The 26,060-nt window shown below is 37.2% G+C and overlaps 1 protein-coding gene across 6 annotated transcripts in view; it reads left to right on the top strand.

The window, feature by feature from the left end:
* CNTLN (centlein) overlaps positions 1-26,060 on the top strand; it is a 356,448-nt gene that overhangs the window by 303,273 nt on the left and 27,115 nt on the right. For 5 of the 6 annotated variants that reach the window (XM_081237458.1, XM_081237459.1, XM_081237457.1 and 2 more), the window contains exons 21-23: positions 1,378-1,504; positions 2,895-3,032; positions 3,862-4,047. In XM_081237458.1, coding sequence (XP_081093584.1) covers positions 1,378-1,504; positions 2,895-3,032; positions 3,862-4,047 — 451 coding nt within the window. Of the gene's footprint in view, positions 1-1,377; positions 1,505-2,894; positions 3,033-3,861; positions 4,048-15,026; positions 16,702-26,060 lie in introns of those variants that run through there. The other variant, XM_081237461.1, reaches the window with a different exon arrangement.

The raw sequence follows: 26,060 nt of genomic DNA, 5'->3' as shown, positions 1-26,060 counted from the left end.
ATAACTGGAGGGTTATGAAATATTATAATACTTTGTGTATTTATACTAAAAAGGAGTTTAAAATGTTCTATCTCACAGAATCAAAATTATTTCCTTTCTATATCTTTTATAGATATACTAGAGCTTAGAAGTTGTAACATGTTTAGAAAGAATTCTAATCATTCATAATTTGAGATACATATACCTCATGTACATACATGTATACCACGTTATAAGTGAAGATCACTTAAAATCTTAACCAATAAAACTATTAGACAAAAAGATTGGTTAATTTTTTTAAACAGACTATCTTGAAGCTTATTTATGGATTGAGTTAGTCTTGCTTACTGTTTACCAGTGAGGACTTTAGAGAAACATTCTATGAGTCATGGCTTCTTTATCTGCTGGCTCTGGGACACAATTTAATAGAATTAACTCATAAAGTTCTTAGAATTAAATGAGTTAGTATTTATAAGTGCTTTACTTATGTAAAGTACTTATAACAGTGACTAGCACATAGTAAACACTCAATAAATATTAGCTGTTGTTCTTTTTATAGTAGTAATTGTAGTAGTTGTTACTGCATCTATCATTTTATACTTAGCATTATCAATTTAAGCTAAACTGATATATCAGTTCAATCTCATATGATATTAAATTTAAATAGCTTTAGGGCTTCCCTGGTGGCGCAGTGGTTGAGAGTCCACCTGCCGATGCAGGGGACATGGGTTCGTGCCCCGGTCCGGGAAGATCCCACATGCCACGGAGCGGCTGGGCCCGTGAGCCATGGCCGCTGAGCCTGCGCGTCCAGAGCCTGTGCTCCACAACGGGAGAGGCCACAACAGTGAGAGGCCCACATATCGCAAAACAAAACAAAACAAAACAAAACAATTTAAATAGCTTTAAAGTGAAAAAGAAAAACTATTTTCTTTGGCTATTCTTTGGAATGTATAATAAATGTATAATATTATCAAATTTTATATTTGTTTACTAGAGTATAGAATTCTTTCTTATCGGTGTTATGCTTTTTGATAATCTCTAAATATTGTTTTATATTTTTCTTAGAATGCAAGAATGGAACATAAATATAATAATTTTAAGTTTTCATAAATTTTATTAATTTTTCTCAGTTCTTTTTAAATGTTTTAATGTATATATATGTATAAAATACTGTAATTACCAAGTCACAACTGGATTATAGATTTTAATATTTTACTCAAATTATTAATAGAGCAATATTTTATGCCATGCAGTTATTTTATTAATTTGCAACTTCACTAATATCAGATAGCATTTAAAAATTAACAGTAGGTATAACATTGGATAATATGTAAGATATCATCACTGTTGAAGTATTTTCTATCACTCTTGATAAAGTGTCTTTTTTTCCCTTTCAAGGATGTCTCGAATGGAGAGAGATATAACCATGAAAAGACATTTGATAGAGGACTTGAAATTTCGACAGAAAGTAAATTTGGAAAGTCATGAGAGTATTAATGAAATGCTAGAAAATCTTGAAAAAAAGGTATCAATTTTTATGTTCACTGACACTGAAAAAAATCACTTCCCCTTGTATTTACTTTAACTCAAATATTCAATCTTAATAAAAGGTATAGCAAATATTCATAAAATGTGTATTGTTACATAATTACATCATTTGCTCTGAAAGTACATTATTTGTTTTAAAATTCAAGACTCCAAACGGTCACACATAATATAGTCATTCATTCTTTTTATATTTGTAAACATACCATGAGAAGATAATCAAGTTTAATTTTTTAAATCTTTAATGTTTCTGGGATACATAATTCCATTTTATTCAGCATTTTCTTTTATTTAAAGCTATTATTTATAATGATAGAATTAAGCATATATTTTAAATGAAAAATATTATAGTCAATGACTATCAGTTCTTTAAAAAGTGTACTCACCGCGGTTTTTTTTAAAGTGTACTTTTTCCTTATATACATTTAATTCAGTGTACTTAGGAAAAGAGTCATATTTAAAATAGTTGTATAATATCTGATCCCAAAGTAGAAATCAGTGATTTGCTGACAAAGAGATATTTTTTTGCTTAAAAATTTTTAAAGCTGCTATTTACACAAATCATAAAACAAATCATAAAACAGCTTGTGCTTTGGCATTCACTAAATGTCATCCACTCCAGAGAGAGCGTTTCCCTTACTTTCCTTGTTGGAGATAAAAATGTAAGTAATGCTCAGATGGATTTAAGAGAGAAAATTTTACATGAGCAAGACACATGCATACAGATTTTCTTTCTCTTTCTCTTCCACAGACCCACATGAATTATAATTACTTCGTAGAGGTTTCTTCAACGCTATTCTTAAAATTTTGCTCATTTTTTTAACTTCAGTAATCATTTAAGGTAGTCTTACAATGTTGGTGTAAGTAATCATTTATCTTTAATAGCTTTAAAGTGAAAAAGAAAAACTATTTTCTTCGGCTCTTCTTTGAAATGTGTAATAAATATGTTGTATTACTTATTTAATTTTATCCTAAAAAGTACATGTTATACTTTTACTGGAGAATACAAATGAAAATTATCCATGACTTGGCTTATTTAAGAATCAAAACCAACCATCTCCTACTTAAGGAAGTTTAGGTTAGTAATTAAAGGAAATATAGTTAAAATTAATTTTATATTATTAGATAGAAGGCTACACATACCAATATTCATGCTTTTTTGCGCAACTTTGGGGTTTTGCTATTGATTTAAGGATTGTTAGTCTCATTCACAGTATGAGTTCTACAAATCTTATACTTGAATTTGATATCGTTTATGAGAAAATAAACTAGACTTATTCATGTATTCATTTGGTTTCCGTTTGAAACAAATACAGTACGGAACTAGAATGCCTTTACCAATAATAATTACCTTCATGCTTCTATTGTAGGTGAAGACATTAACTGAAGAGTGTTCCAACAAGAAGGTATCAATCAATTCACTAAAGCAAAGACTTAGTGTCGCTGTAAAAGAGAAGTCACAGTATGAACAGATGTATCAGAGAACTAAAGAGGAGTTAGAAAAAAAGGTATGGTTTTAGGACATTTTAGCCTGGAGGTGGACCATAACAATGCCTTTTTCATTTTTAAAGTTAGGGCCTCCCTGGTGGCGCAGTGGTTGAGAGTCCGCCTGCCGATGCAGGGGATACGGGTTCGTGCCCCGGTCTGGGAGGATCCCATATGCCGCGGAGCGGCTGGGCCCGTGAGCCATGGCCGCTGGGCCTGCGCATCCGGAGCCTGTGCTCCGCAACGGGAGAGGCCACAACAGTGAGAGGCCCGCATACTGCAAAAAAAGAAAATAAATAAATAAATAAATAAATAAATAAATAAAGTTGTCCTTTTTTTCTCCCCAAAACTACTATGAGCTATTTAAATGTTTCAGATAACTGCAAAGAACATTTATATCTCTACATAAAACACTAAGAATTTGTTTACTATTAAAGGTAGTGCTGTATTAGAGAGACAGATTTACTTGTCTTGATAATTTCTAATAACTGAAAACTATTGTTAAGAACTGGCATTTATATAGGTGGATATAAATTTTTAAGTCCACCCAAACTTATAAGCTAATTAAATACTTCCATTTGACATATGAAATCTTTCGGTCTAAAATGGCTTCCATGTCTTTAATGATTTATAATTTTTAAAAAGCATAAACTTTATTTGATGATAAATATATGATAATATGTGTGCAGGATATTCATTGAAAATAAACAAAAACAACCATCAATTTTACTCAAATAAAAATGAATACAAGATACAGAGAGAGTAATGAAACCCTTTCCTTATTTGACATCTCTAACATCCAAATCTGTTTAAGAAATATTTTTTAATTCTATGATTACTGGTCTTTTGCAGGATCTCAAGCTTACTTTCCTCGTATCAAAAATAAATGAGACTGAATCTGCTATGGCAGAAATTGAAACAGCAGCATCTAAGCATCTTCAAGGATTAGCAATGCAAAGTGAGCAGGCCCTAGAAGGTGCACAGAAGAAACTGCTGCTAGCCAATGAGAAAGTGGAAGAGTTCACCATATTTGTGAAGGTTTGAATTCTTTGTGCTTTACTAACTTGTACTTTACTTCAGGCAGAGTGGGCAGTGGTCTACTTCAGAGGATTTGGGAAGTACGTTTAAGTTCCTTTCTGCTTTCCTAAACCACAAAGCATCTTCCCCTACTTGCCACACTGTTCAAATTTTCTCTGTAAAAGATTTGTTTTTATAGCTTGAGTTTAAAAATGTCCACTCTATTATTAATATTCTTTTCTTAATGTCATTTTAGTTATGAAATTGTGGTAATCACATAATCAAGACAGGTGGGGTTTTTTTTGTTTTTTTGATTATTTTTATTTTGGCTGTGTTGGGTCTTCGTTGCTGTACGCGGGCTTTCTCTAGTTGCAGTGAGCGGGGGCTACTCTTCGTTGCGTGTGCAGGTTTCTCATTGTGGTGGCTTCTCTTGTTGCGGAGCACGGTCTCCAGGCGCTGGGGCTTCAGTAATTGCAGCATGCGGGCTCAGTAGTTGTGGCACTCAGGCTCAGTAGTTGTGGCTTGCAGGCTCTAGAGAGCAGACTCAGTAGTTGTGGCGCACGGGCTTAGTTGCTCCGTAGCATGTGGGATCTTCCTGGATCAGGGCTCGAACCCATGTCCCTTTCATTGGCAGGTGGATTCTTAACCACTGCGCCACCAGGGAAGTCCCAAGACAGATTTTAAGACAAAAGAATTGAGTCATTTTCATTCCACTCTCCTTTTAAAAATCATCCAAGCAAGAACAACTTGCTCCATGATAATTGAAGTTAAGAGACATTGCACTCCAGCCCATGACCTATCAGACGTGGAATGGATAGAGAAATGGTAAATAATCTAGCAGGACAAAAGGAAGACAAGCTGAAGTGTCTACAAAGGGTGTACCATCTGGAAATTATCTGACCACTGAAGACTCCCAGAACAGTTCTGGCATTGGCTGCACAAGGAACCACCAAAGCTGAGGGTGGTGGGGGAGAGGAGAATACCAGGCTAAAATGGGTGTTTTGTTTGAAAGTCTTTATAAGGAATTTTTAGACCTCTGGCCTGTACTTCTGCCCCACATGGTCAGCCAGTATTCCTCCCTTAACTATTCTGGAAAAACTCGGGAGGAGCAGTTCTAGTTTCAGAGATATGAGGCACTGAGGGCTGGGAACCTGGTGATTGCTCCGCTCCTTTCAATCCCACTGTGAGTTGTTTGCACCCCTGTTTAGTGCCTTTTATTCTGCCTCGTATTATAGTCAGTAAACGGATATGTTTCCATTATATAAATTATGATGAGTTCCTTAAAGTCAAGAACAACGTTCTATTAATCTCTACCTCCACAACATGTACCATAGTGACTTGCAAAGTGTTGGCATGCAATAATGATCACTAACTAATCAAATTGAATTTCTCTTAGGAATATGAAATTTTAATTAAAGCCCTTTTGGCCTTTAAAAATAAGAATTAAGACAACCACTACTGTGGGACGGTAACTCTTTACTTTCCCCCTTTTATCTCCTGAAGTTGCAATGTTCTCTTTTTTTCTTTAACCAATCTTCGATGAGATTGAGTTCTTCCCGCTACTTGCTTCTTTGGCTGGCATATATTATTAAAAACTTGCCTATCATAACAGTAGAAACTTACTTAAATATATAAATATTTTTAATTGATGGAACCTTTATAAAATTAAAGTTTAAATGTCCTTCTATGGAATAAAATAACATCAACACTTACTGTCTTCTTTCTCAAATAACCCTACTATTATTTGAACCACTCAGCTAGACTTGCTGCATATATAATTATTATATATATAAATATGTTAGTGTTCTCAAATCAGTTACCCCCTTAGGTATTGATCTTAATTTTAAGAATTAACATTCCTGGGCTTATAATTTGAATATAAGATGGCAAATAACTGGATCTTATATATAGTACCATTTTCTTTATTCCTCTGAAAATAACAGCTTACAACATTTTATGCCAGTGTTAATAGTACCCCATTTAGAACAAATCCCTTACTTTGTTTCTTTGGAAATCATAGATACCTTGGGAGTTTTCTCATTTAAAAAATACCTACAAAAGGAATGGAATAAAACATTTTATCTCTTTCAATGAAGGTTTCAAATGGTATAAAGTCAGACCAATAATCCTTGCCTCAGAGGACTCTAAATGATTGCAGAGTATTAATTTAAATTTATTAATTTAATATTTGCTTTTCCAGATTTAAAATGTCATTCCTTCCAAATGCTTGTTGAATAGTCTCACTGTTTAACTTATGATAAGCACTCTCATTGAATATTGTCATTATTTTACTCATGATATAGAGCTATTTTTATTATGACTTTAGCTTCATAAACCTTTGTTTTCCGTGTTTTATATTCAGCTAAGAGTTGCATTTTTTGTACTGTTAGCCAATATATAAAATATGAAATGCAGGGCTTCCCTGGTAGCGCAGTGGTTGAGAGTCCGCCTGCCGATGCAGGGGACACGGGTTCGTGCCCCAGTCTGGGAGGATCCCACATGCCGCGCAGCGGCTAGGCCCGTGAGCCATGGCCTCTGAGCCTGCACGTCTGGAGCCTGTGCTCCGCAATGGGAGAGGCTGCAACAGTGAGAGGCCCGCGTACCGCAAAAAAAAAAATATATATATATATATATATATGAAATGCACACTTATAAGATTTACTCAAATGCTAATTATGATTTTACCTAAAGTATTCCTTGAACGTGTCCTGTTTAAAAAATAATTGATAACCAGAAGTTTTTAAAATAGAAAAATGAATTTTATGATTAGATATCTGATTATTATAGACTTGACGAAGTTTCATGACCTTTATGATAATGTAATGGGTGTACTTCTTCACATAGAGTAGTTTGGCAAAAATTATCTTTTAAAAAACAAACTTCTTATTTATGTCCAAGGATATGAATAGTATTTAATGATATAGTGAATGTCTAATCGCTAGCTGTTCGAGAGTAACATACTACTCCTTCATATATTTCACCAACAATGATATATAGATGTCCTAGTAGATAAATTCAGGATTGCCGTGGTTTCATGACTTTTTAATTTGAGTAACATATTAAAGGTCCTACAGTAGAGAATGATAACAGATATGGATAAAATATTTTTAGTACTCTTTCAGAAATTTTCCATGTTGTTTCAGTTTTGTATTTAGATTGCTTGCATTAAAATCAACAGATTCTATTACATTTAAATAACATTCATAATTCCGGGCATTATTGAATCAAAATCTTGGTTGGGATGAGGCCCAATAATCTGCATATAACAACTAGGTGATATTATGCATTAATACTGTTTTGAAAACATTGTGTTTTTTTTTTAAAACCCAACATTGCTTTTATGGATTGAATCTATATAACAAAATATTTATCAGTTTGGTATTTAATAGCACCTTTTACCACTCATGACTTCTAATGGTAATTCGACATTTGTTTTACTTAACTTTGTTTTAGGGTCAATATGTTTTTGATAATGGTACCACTTCTACTGCTTAATCCATTTCTCTCATAAAGGGCCACAAGCAAACTAATGCCCAAACCAGAAACATTGGCAAAGACTGGATATTTGGGTCTGAGGAAGGAGATTACTGTCATCCTTCTCTTCCTCACACATATGGCCCACCCTAGGACTGGGCAGAAATGCTCAGGAGCTGCCATCTGCAGTGACATACCATCAGTGATGTCTAAACACTACTGCATTACAGCTCAGCTTTCACCTTTTAAAAAATTTAAGACCTTCCATAATTTGACCCTATTCTGTTTAGAATCTAATTTTTTTCCCACTACTCTCCAAATTTCACCCAGATTGTGTTCAGTCTTGCCTTTCCTCAAGTTCTCCTTCTTCCTTGACATATCCTTCTCTCTTTGCTCTTTGCTCTAAATCCTTCCGATTTACCTCAGGGCCTTCCTCTTTCATGAATCATTTCTTTAACTCTGTGGTTAAGGGGAAAGGGCCCTACTCTGCCAGTTTCTGATTCTGTTATCTCAGGCAAGTGACCTAATCCTCTGTGTCTCAGTTTCCCCATCTATAGAATTAGTGTAATGATGGGACATACCTGAAGTGAGGATTTAAATAAGTTAACATAGATAAAGCTCAAACATTGCCCAATATGCTCAGTGTTATCTGAGTGTCAGCTAGTAGTATGGCTATTATTTATCTCCTGAATAATTATTGTATATACCATATAGATTAACACATAACTGCAAACTCTCATATTTTTCTTTTTGTTTCAAGTAGATTATTACAGTCAATTTGAAGTTAGGGTATTGTCATTCATTTACCCAAAGTACTGGCACATAATAGGGCTCACTAAATTCTTGAAGAATTGATTTTACATCTGCTTTAAGAATGGTACAGGACACATAATCACTGCTCAGAGTGAAACCTCTGTGAAGGCAAGAGCTGTGCACATTGCTTAACAAGCATAGTTAAAGAATGTGCATAGTTCCTACATGGAACATTATGATCACCAGGACTCATTCTGTGCAGAGCTTATTAGGGTATCAAGTACACAAAAGTATTTAATAAATATTATTAGTAGTATTAATAGTAATAATGTTTGTTCTGGCCATGTTATGGAATCTGTTCCCTTTACTCTTTTCATTTATGCATAGGGCACAACCAGATTATAGAAGAGGAGTGGCCATCTGTTCTAGATCTAGTCTTGAATATGGAATTTTGCCCTGGAGTAAAATCAGGTGCTTTGAGCATCTGGGCTGGATATATGTGGCAGAGCTGGGGCTTTGAATTCTCCTAATAACTGAATAAAACACACAAGGGAAATTTCTAGAAGTATTTGCTCAGTTTGATTGAGCCCTGATATAGGCTTGTTAATGTGCTTGTATGTGAGAGTCATATGCTCAATTCCATCTTCTCGATGGCTTTTGTTAGCTGATAAATAAATACCAGCCAAAGAACAATGTTTAGCCAGAAGCTTAAATCATTTAATTATCAATATGTACTTGCTTGGTAAGATTTAGTATGATGATTTGGGCATATAAATTGCTTGCTTCTTTAGTGAGAACATTTGTAGAGCATTATAATTTTATTTTTAATAGGTACAATTGTTAATACTTTGGTACTGATCTACTCTATTATGATTTTTTTCTATTTTTCCAACTTTATTGAGATACGACATATAACAATATATAAGATTAAGCCATACAATATGGTGACTTGATACATGTATATATTATGAAATGTTTACTACAGTAAGGGTAGTTAACACATCCTTAACCTCACATAATTACCATTTTATTGTTATTGTTATGGTGAGGACATTTAAAATCTACTCTCATAGCAAATTCCAAGTATACAACACAGTATTGTTAACTATAGTCACTGTGCTGTACATTAGATCCCTGGAACTTATTCTTATAACTGGAAGTTTGTACCACTTGACCAACATCCCATTTCCCCCACCCCTAAGCCCCTATCTTTTTCTGTCTGACTTATTTATCTTAGTATAATACTCTCAGGGTCCATCCATGTTGTCACAGATGACAGGATTTCCTTCTTTTTCATGGCTGAGTAATATTCCATTTGTGTGTGTGTGTGTGTGTGTGTGTGTGTGTTTATCCACAGATACACACACATGTCACATTTTCATTATCCATTAATCCATTGATGGACACTTAAGTTGCTTCCATGTCTTGACTAGTGCAACTAACTAATGCTGCACTGACCATGGGAATGCATATGTCTCTTTGAGATCCTGTTTCATTTCCTTTGGATATATACTCAGAAGTGGGATTGCTGGTAGTTCTATTTTTAATTTTTTTGAGGGACCTCTATACTGTTTTCCATAGTGGTTGTACCAATTTACATTCCCACCAACGGTACATAATGGTTCCCTTTTCTCCACATCCTCATTAGCATTTGTTGTCTCGTCTATTTGATAATAGCCATTCCAACAGGTGTGAGGTGATATCTTGTGGTTTTGATTTGCGTTTCTCTGATGATTAGTGAGGTTGAGCACCTTTTCATGAACTTGTTGACCATTTGTATGTGTTCTTTGGAAAAATGTCTGTTGAGGTCCTCTGTCCATTTTTAAATTGGATTATTTGGGTTTTTGTTATTAAGTTATATGAGTTGTATATAGTTTGAAGTCAGGAAATGTGATACCTCCAGCTTTGTTCTTTCTCAAGATTGCTTTGGCTATTCAGTCTTTTGTAGTTTCATACAAATTTGGGGATTTTTTTCCTATTTCTGTGAAAAATGCCATTGGAATTTTGATAGAGGTTGCAGTGAATCTCTAGGTGGCTTTGGGTAAAATGGACATTTGAACAATATTCACTCTTTTAATCAGGATATCATTCCATTTATTTGTGTCTTCTTTAGTTTCTTTCATCAGTGTCTTATAGTTTTTGGTGTATAGATCTTTCACTTCCTTGGTTAAATTTATTCCTAAAATTTTATTGTGTTGGGTGCCACTATAAGTGGGATCGTTTTATTTCTTTTTTACATGTTTAATTCTTAAGTGTATAGAAACACGACTAATTAATTTTTGTCTGTTGATTTTGTATCCTGCAACTTTACTAAATTTGTTGGTTAATTCTAACAGCTTTTTGATGGAGTCCTTAGGACTTTCTATATGAAAGATCATGTCATGAGCAAACAAAAACAATTTTATTTCTTTCTTTCTGATTTGGATGCCTTCTATTTCTTTTTACTGCCTAATTGCTCTAGCTAGGACTTCCAGTACTGTGCTGAATAGGAGTGGTGAGAGTGGGCACTTTTCTCTTGTTCCTGATCTTAGAGGGAAAGGTTTCAGCCTTTCACTGTTGAGTGTGATGTTAGTTTGGGCTTGTATTATATGGCCTTTGTTATGTTCCAGTATGTTCCTTCTATACCCAGTTTGTAGAGAGTTTTATCATGAAAGGATGTTAAATTTTGTCCAGTGCCCTTTCTGCATTTATTAAGATGATCATATGATTTTTATCCTTCATTCTTTTAATGTAGTGTATCACATTTATTGATTTGTGTATGTTGACTCATTCTTGCATTCCAGGAATAAATCCCACTTCACCATGGTGTATGATCCTTTTAATGTGTCGTTGAATTCAGTTTGCTAGTATTTTGTTCAGAGGTTTTGCATCTATATTCATCAGGGACATTGGCCTGTAGTTTTCTTTTCTTGTAGTGTCCTTATCTGGCTTTGGTATCAGGTTAATGCTCACCTCATAAAATGAGTTTGAAAGTGTTTTCTCCTTTTACATTTTTTGGAAGAGTTTGAGAAGGATTGACTTTAATTTTTCTTTGGTAGAATTCACCAGTTGAAGCCATCAAGTCATGGACTTTTCTTTTTTGGAAGGTGTTTGATTGCTGATTCAGTCTTCTTACTCATTATCAATCTGTTGAGATTTTCTGTTACTTCATGATTCAGTCTTGGTAGGTTGTATGTTTTAGGAATTTATCCATTTCTTCTAGGTTGTCCAATTTGTTGAAATATAATAGTTCATAGTATCCTCTTATGATCCTTTGTATTTCTGTAGTATCAGATGTAATATCTTCTCTTTCATTTCTAATTTTATTAATTTGAGTCCTCTCTTCTTTTTCTTGGTAAATCTAGATAAAAGTTTATCCATTTTGTTTATCTCTTTAAAAAACTAGCTCTTAGTTTCCCTAATCTTTTCTATTGTCTTTTATGTCTCAATTTATTTATTTCCACTCTTCTCTTTGTTATTTCCTCCCTTCTACTACCTTTGGGTTTAGTTTGTTCTTTTTGTAGTTCCTTGAGGTGTAAAGTTAGATTATTTTTTTGAGATTTTTTTTTTGATTAATGTAGGGTTCCACATGGCAGAAGAGGCCAGTGACAGGAGTTGGGTGTTGCCGTGCAGGTGCTCAGGTGGAAGGGCTAGCTGCAGGTGAACCCAGGGGTGCAGACCAGTAAGAGGAGACAGAGCCAGATCTGGGCCCACAAACAGCTGTGGGGGCCTTAGCTGTCAGCATGTAGTCCTATGGCTACAGGGCCTCACCACAGGCACTTGCATGTCATTGGAGGCCAGTGACAGGAGTCAGACCAGTGGCAAACTGGTCCACAGCTGAAGGGGTTAGCCCCAAATGCATGCACGGCAGTGTATCAGCTGCAGGGGTCTAGGCTGGCATCTTGCACTTCTGCAGCTGCAAAGGCCAAGCTGACTTCCAGTGCAGATTGGAGGGTCCAGTTGGGGACAGGGGAGGGAGTCAGTCAGGTGGCATCCGTGAAGGGGGAAACCTGTGGGGGGAAATCACAGTGGTGAAATCTGCAGGGGGTTCATGGCAGCTGTCTTGGGCTTTGGTTTCTTCAGTGGCGAAAGCTGTTGGGATCCTGCACAGAGCTGTAAACCACAGCTGCTCTTGCTGCATAGCTGATATTGGGAGCCCCAGGCATTCTTCCTTGCTCCAACCTGTCTTTATTTGTCTTAGCTCTGCCAGTCTCTGGGTGGTGTGAAACTGAAGTGGGTACTTCATGCAGTGATATGAAAAACTGGGGAACTTGGTTCCTCACCTCATTCTCCCTTTCCCAGCAAGAGAACTCTTTTGAACTGGGCAGTTCCCCCTTGGCACTGAGCAGTGCCACCCTGGGGTATGCAATGATGCAGGCAAAATGAAACTGTCCTTCTTTTTCTTTGTGTGGAGTTATTCTCAGGTTTTTTGCTCCACTGTGTTGCTGAAATTTCTTAAGTGGACTCCTGAGCTCTTCCAGAGCTATTTTTGATTGTGGATATCTGTCTAATTGCTGATATTTGTGGGGAGATGGAGGCTGGATCTCCCACCCTATATTTTGGTGACATCACTTCTTAATTATGATTTTTAAACAGTTTTATAATAAAATCCTATTTGAGTTAACTCTTTCTGTCCTATCATTATATAAGAAAGGTAAATGACAGCTGTTTTTAAAAACAAGTTTTTTAATAAAAATACATTACTTTAAGTGTGTGAACTTTAAAATATGTAAATTATATCTTGATAAAGCTGTTTAGGAAGCTGTTAAAAAAAAAGACTTTACTTCTCCAAGAAACTATGATGGTAGGAGTGACTCCACAGTATTGGAGCAGCCAGTTGTAACCTTCATCATAATAATCAAATCTTACTGAAAAATCTAATCAGTCCATTATGATTCAGTGAAATTCAAAACTTCTTGTAGTTTGCTAACACAGATCAAGACTCATTATAAAGACTGGAAAACTAGATCTTAATAAGACTGGAATGAAATAGCTTGCTGTCTTTTGCTCTAACACTATTGCTCACTGCTTACAATAAATTATGATATTGAAAAACATAGTGACTTTAAGTTGAGATGTAAATCTAAGAAAGTAGTTTTACTTTGAAAATATAATCAAATATTGGGACAATTCCTAGCCCATGATATTCCAAGAAGTTTAAGAAGGCTGACATAAATTTTTAGAAATTCAGTTAACATTAATTGAATGCTTATTTTGTGCCATAGAGTGTTTTTACTTACCTTGATAATAAGTGATAGCCATTATTCAACTGATGCAAGCAGAGTGAAACTTTTTTAAGCTTCTATTGTTTTTAACATCGGAGTATTTTTAAAGTTTTGCACAATTTGGGGGTTTTAAAGTTGCTTAGGGGGGGACCTTCAAGATGGCGGAGGAGTAAGACATGGAGATCACCTTCCTCCCCACAAATACATAAAAATACATCTACATGTGCAACAACTCATACAGAACACCTACTGAACGCTGGCAGAAGACCTCAGCCTTCCCAAAAGGTAAGAAACTCCCCGTGTACCTGGGTAGGGCAAAAGAAAAAACAGAGACAAAAGAGTAGGGATGGGACCTGCACCTCTGGGAGGGAGCTGTGAAGGAGGAAAAGTTTCCCCGCACTAGGAAGCCCCTTCACTGGTGGAGATGGGGGGGGTGGGGGGAGAGCTTTGGAGCCACGGAGGAGAGCGCAGCAACAGGGGTGCAGAGGGCAAAGCAGAGAGATTCCCACACAGAGGACTGGTGTCGGCCAGCACTCACCAGCCCGAGAGGCTTGTCTGCTCACCCGCCAGAGTGGGTGGGGGCTGGAAGCTGAACCTTGGGCTTTGGAGGTCAGGTCTCAGGGAGAGGACTGGTGTTGGCTGCATGAACACAGCCTGAAGGGGGCTAGTCCACCACAGCTAGCCAGGAGGGAATCTGGGAAAAAGTCTGGACCTGCCGAAGAGGCAAGAGACCATTGTTTTGGGGTGCACAAGAAGAGAGGATTCAGAGCACTGCCTAAACAAGCTTCAGAGATGGGCGCAAGCTGCGGCTATCAGCTTGGAACCCAGAGATGGGCATGAAATGCTAATGCTGCAGCCACCAACAAGCCTGTGTGCAAGCACAGGTCACTATCCACACCTCCCCTCCCGGGAGCCAGTGCAGCCCTGTACTGCCAGGGTCCCGTGATCCAGGGACAACTTCCCTTGGAGAACAAATGGCGTGCCCCAGTCTGTTGCAGCATCATGCCTCTGCCGCCACAAGCTCACACCTCATTCCAGTTATAACTAGCATACCCTTCCCTCCCACCAGCCTGAATGAGCAAGAGCCCCCTAAAAAGCCACTGGTTTAACCCCCTCCTGTCTGGGCGGGGAACAGATACATGAGGGCAACCTACACGCACAGGTGGGGCCAAAACCAAAGCTGAACCCCAGGAGCTCTGCAAACAGAGAAGAGAAAGGGAAATCTCTCCATGCAGCTTCAGGAGCAGCAGATTAAATCTCTACTATCAAATTGATGTACCCTGCATCTCTGGAATACCTAAACAGAAAACGAATCATCCCAAATTGAGACAGTGGACTTTGGGAGCAACTATAGACTTGGGATTTGCTGTCTGTGGCTGATTTGTTTCTAATTTTTATGTTAATCTTAGTTTAGTGTTTAGCGCATATGGTCATTGGTGGATTTGTTTACTGGGTTAGTTGCTCTTTTTAAATTATTATTACTTTTTTTCATTTTAATAATGTTTTTATTTATTATTATTTTAAAATCTTTATTTATTTTTCTTTCTTTTTTTTCACCCTTTTCTTCAGAGCCATGTGGCTGACAGGGTCTTTGTGCTCTGGGCTGGTGTCAGGCCTGAGCCTCTGAGGTGGGAGGGCTGAGATCAGGACTTTGGACCACTAGAGACCTCCTGGCCCCAGCTAATGTCAATCGGCGAGAGCTCTCCCAGAAATCTCCGTCTCAACGCTAAGACCCAGCTCCACCCAGCAACTAGCAAACTCCAGTGCTGGACGCCCCATTCCAAACAACTAGCAAGACAGGAACACAACCCCACCCATTAGCAGAGAGGCTGCCTAAAATCATACTAAGTTCACAGACACCCCAAAACACACCACCAGACATGGCCCTGCCCATCAGAAAGACAAGATCCAGCCCCGCCCAGAAGAACACAGGCATCACACCCCTCCACAAGGAAGCCTACACAAGCCACTGAACCACCCTTACCCACTGGGGGCAGACACCAAAAACAATGGGAACTACGAACCAGCAGCCTGCAAAAAGAGGACCCCAAACACAGTAAGTTAAACAAAATGAGAAGACAGAGAAATATGCAGCAGATGAAGGAGCAAGGTAAAAACCCACCAGACGAAACAAATGAAGAGGAAATAGGCAGTCTACCTGAAAAAGAACTCAGAATAATGATATTAAAGATGATCCAAAATCTTGGAAATAGAATGGAGAAAATACAAGAAACGTTTAACAAGGACCTAAAAGAACTAAAGAGCAAACAAACAATGATGAACAACACAATAAGTGAAATTAAAAATTCTCTAGAAGGGATCAACAGCAGAATAACTGAGGCAGAAGAACGGATAAGTGAGTTGGAAGATAAAATAGTGGAAATGACTACCGCAGAGCAGAATAAAGAAAAAAGAATGAAAGGAATTGAGGACAGTCTCAGAGACCTCTGGGACAACATTAAATGCACCAACATTTGAATTATAGGGGTCCCAGAAGAAGTAGAGGAAAAAAAGGGTCTGAGAAAATATTTGAAGAGATTATATTTGAAAACTTCCCTAATATGGGAAAGGAAATAGTCAAGTCCAGGAAGCACAGAGGTTCCAAACAGGATAAATCCAAGGAGAAACATGCCAAGACACATATTAATCAAACTATCAAAAACTAAATACAAAGAAAAAATATTAAAAGCAGTAAGGGAAAAGCAACAAATAACATACAAGGGTATCCCCATAATGTTAACAGCTGATCTTTCAGCAGAAACTCTGCAAGCCAGAAGGGAGTGGCACAACATCTTTGAAGTGATGAAAAGGAAAAACCTACAACCAAGATTACTCTACCCAGCAAGGATCTCATTCAGATTCAACGGAGATATTAAAACCTATACAGACAAGCAAAAGTTAAGAGGATTCAGCACCACCAAACCAGCTTTACAACAAATGCTAAAAGAACTTCTGTAGGCAGGAAACACAAGAGAAGGAAAAGACCTACAAAAACAAACCCAAAACAATTAAGAAAATGGTAATAGGAACATACACATCGATAATTACCTTAAATGTAAATGGATTAAATGCTCCAACCAACAGACATAGACTGGCTGAATGGATACAGAAACACGACCCATGTATATGTTGTCTACAAGAGACCCACTTCAGACCTAGGGAGACATACAGACTGAAAGTGAGGGGATTGAAAAAGTATTCCATACAAATGGAAATCAAAATAAACCTGTAGTAGCAATTCGAATATCAGACAAAATAGACTTTATTTATTTATTTATTTATTTATTTATTTATTTATTTATGGCTGCGTTGGGTCTTCATTGCTGTGCGAGGGCTTTCTGTAGTTGTGGTGAGCAGGGGCTGCTCTTCGTTGCAGTGAGCAGGCTTCTCATTGCAGTGGCTTCACTTGTTGCCAAGCATGGGCTCTAGGTATGCGGGCTCAGTAGTTGTGGCTTGCGGGCTCTAGAGTGCAGGCTCAGTAGTTGTAGTATATAGGCTTAGTTGCTCCACGGCATGTGGGATCTTCCTGGACCAGGGCTCGAACCTGTTTCCCCTGCATTGACAGGCAGATTCTTAACCGCTGTGCCACCAGGGAAGTTCCAAAAATAGACTGTAAAATAAACACTATTACAAGAGACAAAGAAGGACGCTACATAATGATCAAGGGACCAATCCAAGAAGAAGATATAACAATTGTAAATATTTACGCACCCAACATAGGACCACCTCAATACATAAGGCAAATGCCAACAGCCATAAAAGGGGAAATCAACAGTAACACAATAATAGTAGGGTACTTTAACATCCCACTTTCACCAATGGACAGATCATCCAAAATGAAAATGAATAAGGAAGCACAAGCTTTAAATGGCACATTAAACAAGATGGACTTAATTGATACTTATAGGACATTCCATCCCAAAACAGCAGAATACACTTTCTTCTCAAGTGCTGATGGAACATTCTCCTGGATAGACCATATCTTCAGTCACAAATCCAGCCATGGTTAATTTAAGAAAATTGAAATCATATCAAGTATCTTTTCTGACCACAATGCTCTGAGACTATATATCAATTACAGGAAAAAATCTGAAAAAAATACAAACACATGGAGGCTAAACAATACACTACTAAATAACCAAGAGATCACTGAAGAAATCAAAGACGAAATCAAAAAATACCTAGAAACAAATGACAATGAAAACATGACGACCCAAAACCTATGGCACACAACAAAAGCAATTCTAAGAGGGAAGTTTATAGCAATAAAATCCTACCCCAAGAAACAAGAAACATCTCAAATAAACAACCTAACCTTACACCTAAAGCAATTAGAGAAAGAAGAACCAAAAAACCCCCAAAGTTAGCAGAAGGAAAGAAATCATAAAAATCAGAGCAGAAGTAAATGGAAAAGAAATGAAGGAAACAGTAACAAAGATCAGTAAAACTAACGTCTACCTCTTTGAAAAGGTAAACAAAATTGATAAGCCATTAGCCAGACTCATCAAGAAAAATAGGGAGAAGACTCAAATTAACAGAATTAGAAATGAAAAAGGAGAAATAACAGCTGACACTGCAGAAATACAAAGGATCATGAGAGATTACTATAAGCAGCTATATGCCAATAAAATGGACAATGTGGAAGAAATGGACAAATTCTTAGAAAAGCACAACCTTCCAAGACTGAACCAGGAAGAAATAGAAAATATAAACAGACAAATCACAAGCACTGAAATTGAAAATGTGATTAAAAATCGTCCAACAAACAAAAGCCCAGGACCAGATGGCTTCACAGGTGAATTCTATCATACATTTAAAGAAGAGCTAACACCTATCCTTCTCAAACACTTCCAAAATATAGCAGAGGGAGGAACACTCCCAGACTCATTCTACGAGGCCACCATCACTGTGATACCAAAACCAGACAAAGATGTCACAAAAAAAAGAAAACAACAGGCCAATATCACCGATTAACATGTATGCAAAAATCTTCAACAAAATACTAGCAAACAGAATCCAACAGCACATTAAAAGAATCATACACCATGATCAAGTGGGGTTTATCCCAGGAATGCAAGGATTCTTCAATGTACGTGAATCAATCAATGTGATACACCATATTAACAAACTGAAGAATAAAAACCATATGACCATCTCAATAGATGCAGAAAAAGCTTCCGACAAACTTCAACACTCATTTATGATAAAAACTCTCCAGAAAGTAGGCATAGGGGAACCTACCTCAACATAATAAAGGCCATATATGACAAACCCACAGCCAATATCATTTTCAATGGTGAACAACTGAAACCATTTCCACTAAGATCAGGAACAAGACAAGGTTGCCCACTCTTACCACTATTATTCAACATAGTTTGGAAGTTTTAGCCACAGCAATCAAAGAAGAAAAAGAAATAAAAGAAAAAGAAGAAATAAAACTCACTGTTTGCAGATGACATGATACTATACAGAGAGACTCCTAAAAATGCTACCAGAAAACTACTAGAGCTAATTAATGAATTTGGTAGAGTAGCAGGGTACAAAATTAACGCACAGAAATCTCTTGCATTCCTATACACTAATGATGGAAAATCTGAAAGAGAAATTAAGGAAACACTTCCACTGACCATTGCAACAAAAAGAATAAAATACCTAAGAATAAACCTACCAAAGGAGACAAAAGACCTGTATGCCGAAAACTATAAGACACTGATGAAAAAGAAATTAATGATGATACTAACAAATGGAGAGATACACCATGTTCTTGGAGTGGAAGAATCAACATTGTGAAGATATCTGTATTACCCAAAGCAATCTACAGATTCAATTCAATCCCCATCAAACTAGCAATGACATTTTTCACAGAAGTAGGACAAAAAATTTCACAATTTTTATGGAAACACAAAAGACCCCGAATAGCCAAAGCAATCTTGAGAAAGAAAGCTGGAGCTGGAGGAATCAGGCTCCCTGATTTCAGACTACACTACAAAGCTACAGTAATCAAGACAGTATGGTACTGGCACAAAAACAGAAATATAGATCAATGGAACAGGATAGAAAGCCCAGAGATAAACCCACGCACATATGGTCACCTTATCTTTGATAAAGGAGGCAAGAATATACAATGGACAAAAAATACCGTCTTCAATAAGTGGTGCTGGGAAAACTGTACAGCTACACGTAAAAGAATGAAATTAGAAGACTCCCTAACACCATATACAAAAATAAATTCAAAATGGATTAAAGACCTAAATGTAAGGCCAGGCAGTATAAAACTCTTAGAGGAAAACAGGCGGAACACTCTATGTCATAAATCACAGCAAGATCCTTTTTGACCCACCTCCTAGAGAAATGGAAATAGAAACAAAAATAAACAAATAAACAAATAAACTTCAAAGCTTTTGTGCAGCAAAGGAAATCATAAACAAAGCAAAAAGACAACCCTCAGAATGGGAGAAAATATTTGCAAACGAAGCAACTGACAAAGGATTAATCTCCACAGTATACAAGCAGCTCATGCAGCTCAGTATCAAAAAAACAAACAACCCAATCCAAAAATGGACAGAAGACCTAAATAGACATTTCTCCAAGTAAGAAACACAGATTGCCAACAAGCACATGAAAGGATGTGCAACATCACTGATCAGTAGCGGAATGCAAATCAAAACTACAATGAGGTATCACCTCACACCGGTCAGAATGGCCATCATCAAAAAATCTACAAACAGTAAACGGTGGAGAGGGTGTGGAGAAAAGGGAACCCTCTTGCACTGTTGGTGGGAATGTAAATTGATATAGCCACTATGGAAAACAGTATGGAGGTTCCTTAAGAAACTAAAAATAGAACTACCATAAGACCCAGAAATCCCACTACTGGGCATATACCCTGAGAAAACCATAATTCAAAAAGAGTCATGTGCCACAGTGTTCATTGCAGCACTATTTACAGTAGCCAGGACATGGAAGCAAGCTAAGTGTGCATTGACAGATGAATGGATAAAGAAGATGTGGCACATATATACAACGGAATATTACTCAGCCATAAAAAGAAATGAAATTGAGTTATTTGTAGTGAGGTGGATAGACCCAGAGTCTGTCATACAGAGTGAAGTAAGTCAAAAAGAGAAAAACAAATACCATATGCACATATATATGGAATCCAAACACATATATATGGAATCCAAAAAAAATGGTTCTGATGAACCTAGGGGCAGGACAGTAATAAAGATGCAGATGTGGAGAATGGACTTGTGGATATGGGGAGGGGGAAGGGTAAGCTGGGACGAAGTAAGAGAGTAGCATTGACATATATACACTACCAAATGTAAAATAGATGGCTAGTGTGAAGCAGTTGCACAGCACAGAGAGATAAGCTTGGTGCTTTGTGACCACCTAGAGGGGTGGGATAGGGAGGATGGGAGGGAGACACAATTGGGAAGGTTTATGGGGATATATGTATACATATAGCTGATTCACTTTGTTATACAGCAGAAACAATCACAACCTTGTAAAGCAATTATACTCCAATAAAGATGTTTAAAAAAAAGTTGCTTAGAGAAGAACTGAGTATAGTTTGAACTAATAAGAGAAGGCAATTTTGCAGTGGATGGAAGGGAAATAAAAATAAAATCCAGATGGAAGTGGCACCCAGAGTTGAAAATAAGCAGAGACCTAGCATATATACAAAAGGCAAGTGTGATAATATGAAAACAAAAACTTAACTTGGATATATGGGTGGAAGGTAAAACATTTCAATGAACTTAATGCAATGAGACTGTACTATGTATCTGAAAGGTATAATTTGGAAGGGAAGAGGAATATTCAAGCATCATGTAGCATATTTCAACCAAATAACGTAACATTTTGTAATACTAGAGACTTTTGTTTTCCAAATACACCTATGTTGCTTTTAGCCAGCTGATGGCAACATTGCTAAAAACTGATATGTATCCTATTTGTAGAATGGCGGTTCAAAGCATTTTGAATTAGTTTGCCTATAGTTGACAAGTAAAAGATGGAAGCAATATTGATGATATGCATATTTATACAGGATTACTGCTTTTAAATGAGTAAATATCTATATCTATCCTAATATTGTCCCCTTTTTTCCTAACAAATACTGTAATTTAAAATTGTAACAGTTTTAAAAATTGAGATATAGTTGATATATAACATTGTATTAGTTTCAGGTATACAGCATAATGATTCAATATATGTATTGCAAAATGATCACCCTAATAAGACTAGTTAACATCCATCATCATACATAGGTACAAAAATTTTTTCTTGTGAAAAGAACTATTAAGGCATTTGAAGTGAAAGTATATAGGGTACATTATTTAGTAACAGCACTGCTTCGTATGTGTGCCATGTAACATTGTTTGATTCTACCTCATTTTGGTACCTCTTTTTTTAACTTATGGGTTTTTTAAATTTTTATTGAAATATAGTTGATTTACAATGTAGAGTTAGTTTCAGATGTACAGCAAAGTGACTCAGTCATAAGTATATATTAAAAAATATATATATATTCTTTTTTTACACTCTCTTCCATTATAGATTATTACAAGATATCAAGTATCTTGATACTTGATATCAAGTATCAAGTAGGTGCTATACAGTAAGTGCTTGTTGGTTATCTATTTTATATATAGTAGTGTGTATATTTTAATCCCAAACTCCTAATTTATCCCTCACTCCTTTCCCCTTTGGTAACCATAAGTTTATTTTCTGTGTCTGTGAGTCTGTTTCTGTTTTGTATATAAGTTCATTTGTATCATTTTTTAAGATTCCACATGTAAGCAATATTGTATGATATTTGTCTTTGGCTTACTTCACTTAGTATGATGATCTCTAGGTCCATCCATGTTGCTACAAATGGCATTATTTCATTCCTTTTTATGGCTGAGTAATATTCTATTGTATATATGTACCACATCTTTTTGTTGTTGTTGTTCATAAGGAGGATTTCAGGTGTTATTTATTTATTTGAATTTTTTTAATTTATTTATTTTTGTCTGCGTTGGGTCTTTGTTGCTACGCATGGGCTTTCCCTAGTTGCAGCGAGTGGGGGCCACTCCTCGTTCAGTGCATGGGCTCCTCATTGAGGGGGCTTCTCCTGTGGCAGAGCACGGGCTCCAGGCACATGAGGCAAGTAGTTGTGGCATGCGGGCTCAGCAGTTGTGGCATATGAGCTCTAGAGCGCAGGCTCCACGGCATGTGGGGTCTTCCTGGACCAAGGCTCGAACCCGTGTCTGCTGCATTGGCAGGCGGATTATCAACCATTGCACCACCAGGGAAGCCCCAGTACCACATCTTCTTTACCCATTCATTTGTCATACCTCTTTACATATATATATATATATATATATATATATATATATATATATATATATATATGTAAATATATGTATTTATTTATTTATTCATTTTTGTCTGCGTTGGGTCTTCGTTGTTGCGTGTGGGCTTTCTCTAGTTGTAGCAAGCGGGGGCTGCTCTTCATTGTGGTGTGTGGGCTTCTCATTGCAGTGGCTTCTCTTGTTGCAGAGCACGGGCTCTAAGTGCGTGGGCTTCAGTAGTTGCGGCTCGTGGTCTTCAGTAGTTGCAGCATGCAGGCTTCAGTAGTTGTGCCTCACGGGCTCTCGAGCGCAGGCTCAGTAGTTGTGGCATACGGGCTTAGTTGCTCTGCGACCTATCGGATCTTCCTGGACCAGGGGTTGAACCATGTCCCCTGCATTCACAGGCAGATTCTTAACCACTACGCCACCAGGGAAGTCCCTGTTGTACCTCTTTATAATGATACTCTAGTGGTATGTGAGGGTGGATCATGGAATTCTGATATTATTCAACCCTATTTAGATATTCTCTTGGGATGCATAAGATTGAGAAATTATTGAAATAGATCTCAGAAATCCATTGAAACATATAATCACCACCAAATCTGTTTGTACCTCATTGTAGAAGGTTAGTCATATAGCTTTTCACCTGGTTCACAGTCTTTCTCTCCAACACGATTCTGTTATGATTTTGGATGACCTCCTATCCATGTAGATCATCCAGCACCCTAGCCTCTCAATTCTTCACCATATTCAGTTCCAGTGATTAGTCTCATGATCATATCCATGACCCTTGGTTCTGAATTAAGGAAGGATCACCCACCTTATGGAGCATTTGGAAATGTGTGGGTGCTTTGGGTTGTCACACTGACTAGGAGGTGCTACTGATATGCAGTGCCCATTGGCCAGAGATGCTAAACATCCTGCATTGTGAAGGTTAGTTCCACACAGTAAAAATATTGTCATCTCCACAATACCAAAAGTGTTCCCATTAAGAAATATTACTCTTGGCCTTGTCATTGCCAATAACTGCATCAACTCCAGCATCTCTAGCATCTTATTCTTTGACCCCCATGTCTTTTTGTACTTACACTCCAACAATTCTCTGACATGATTACAAACTGAAATTCATTGACCTTACCACTTTTCCCTAATTATTACCACCTTCTTTCCCATTATGCTTTCACTTCCCTCCTCATGAAGCAAGTACTCCATGTTCTGTCATGGTCACTTTTTAACATATATCCTCAGTCTGCTCATCTGTCCCTCTGACATATTCACATGGAAAAAATCCATGCCTAGGGCTTCCCTGGTGGCGCAGTGGTTGAGAGTCCGCCTGCCGATGCAGGGGACACGGGTTCATGCCCCAGTCCGGGAGGATCCCACATGCCTCAGAGCGGCTGGGCCCGTGAGCCATGGCCGCTGAGCCTGCGCCTCCGGAGCCTGTGCTCCGCAGCAGGAGAGGCCACAGCAGTGAGAGGCCCGCGTACTGCAAAAAAAAAAAAAAAAAAATCCATGCCTAGTTGAATCTCTACCCACTTTTCTTCTGGACCCAAGCAGCTGAATGTCTCTAAAGAAAAACACAACCATGCTGATTGGTCTTAATTTAAGTTCATAACCAAGAACTTCAGGTGGGACCTCAACACTCTGTGTAAGACTGTTATACTTTCCCAGTGCATTTAGCCCCCAAGTTTCCCCAACATTCCTTTCTCCTATCTTCTTAGACCTCTAGCATCCACCCCCTCCTTAGTGCCTTAATCTCAGCTTCTTATTTCACTGAGAAAGCAGAAGTAACCTGAAGAAATTTTTCTTTTTCTTTTCATTACTAAGCCTACAACCCACTGGAATCTGTACTTCTCCCAGTCTTACTTCCGTTATAGTGTTCTTTGTCTCAGGATTTGTTTTTTCACCATTCGTCCGGGTGGTGGGGCCCCAAACCTCGAATCATCCTTGTCTTTTCTCTTTCTCTCACATTGCATGTCTAATCCCTCATCAAATCCTGTGGGCTGTTATTTGAAAATCGATCCAGAATTCTGCTGCCTTTCAACACTGCTACTGTCCAAGTTATCACTACCTCTTGCCTGTACCTCTGCATACTCTCCTAGCTCATTTCCCTCTTCAGCTCTTGCTCCAGACAATCTTTTTCTCCATTTTTTGGTCAGAATGGTTCTTTTAAAACTGAAAACATATCGTGTCACTCCCTTGCTCAAAATTGTCTCATGACTCCTCATTACACGATAGAATGAAACGTCTTCACTGCCCTGCAAGGCTTCCATGATTAGTCTTGTTGTTACTTCTGTGACTTCACTTTCTACTACATGTCACCTCACTGATTCCACTTTAACCATACTGACTTTCTTGGTGTTCCTTGAATACTGCAAGCCCTATTCTTTCTCAAAGTCTGCTCTTTTCCTGTTTATATTAAAATAGTTTATCTTTTCACTTCTTCAAGTCTTTCTGCCCAAATGGGACTCTGTCAATCTTTAGAACATATGAAACAATGGAAAACAAAGACTCTAGTAAAACCTACATAACTGTTGATGTTAATGTTTACAGTAACAGAAGTTAGGAGGAGGGGTTGGTTGGAAGTGTTAAGTTTCTTTTTTGCTTTGGTGGAACATGTGGAGGATAAGAAACTCTAGATATTGATTTAAAATATAATATTAATTTATTATATTAAATTAATCAAATTAAATATTTCAATAATATTAAATATATGTTCAGAAGTTTTAAAGGTGACCACAAGAATAGGAATCGAGTATTTAATTTTCAAAGAATTAGAAGAAATTAAAAAAAAATAAAGAAAGCTCCATCAATTCAACACAAGCCAGGAAGAAGAATGGAAGGAAGGGAAGAAGGAAAGACAGAACAAAAGAGAGGAACAGTATATAAGAGACATGGTAAATAAAAAAGATAGGATGATCCAAACATACCAATAATCACAATATATGTAATTAAGTTGAAATGTATTTTAAAAAAAGAAAAAAAGAGAGACTATGAGATTGAAAAAGATGCACCTAAAACATAACGATCCCTAAAGCTAAAAAAATAAAAGAATAAAATTATGATATCCTGCAACTAGCTTGTACCAGCTTGTGAGAATCGATTTTGCATATCTCTTTCCAGCATCTCCTTCGTGTTTGTTGCTTGAAATCAATCATGGTACAAGTACTTAATGCCATAGAAATTGACAAGCATTACAAGTCATACCCATCCCCTGAAAAAGAGCTTGTTTGCCAGCACACAATTGAATATGTTCCAGGTAAAT

This window comes from Mesoplodon bidens, assembly GCF_964165515.1.
Source record: "Mesoplodon bidens genome assembly, chromosome: 6".
Lineage (NCBI taxonomy): Eukaryota > Metazoa > Chordata > Mammalia > Artiodactyla > Ziphiidae > Mesoplodon > Mesoplodon bidens.
Note: the sequence above shows the minus strand (reverse complement) of the source record. Positions and strands in the feature narration are given on the sequence as shown.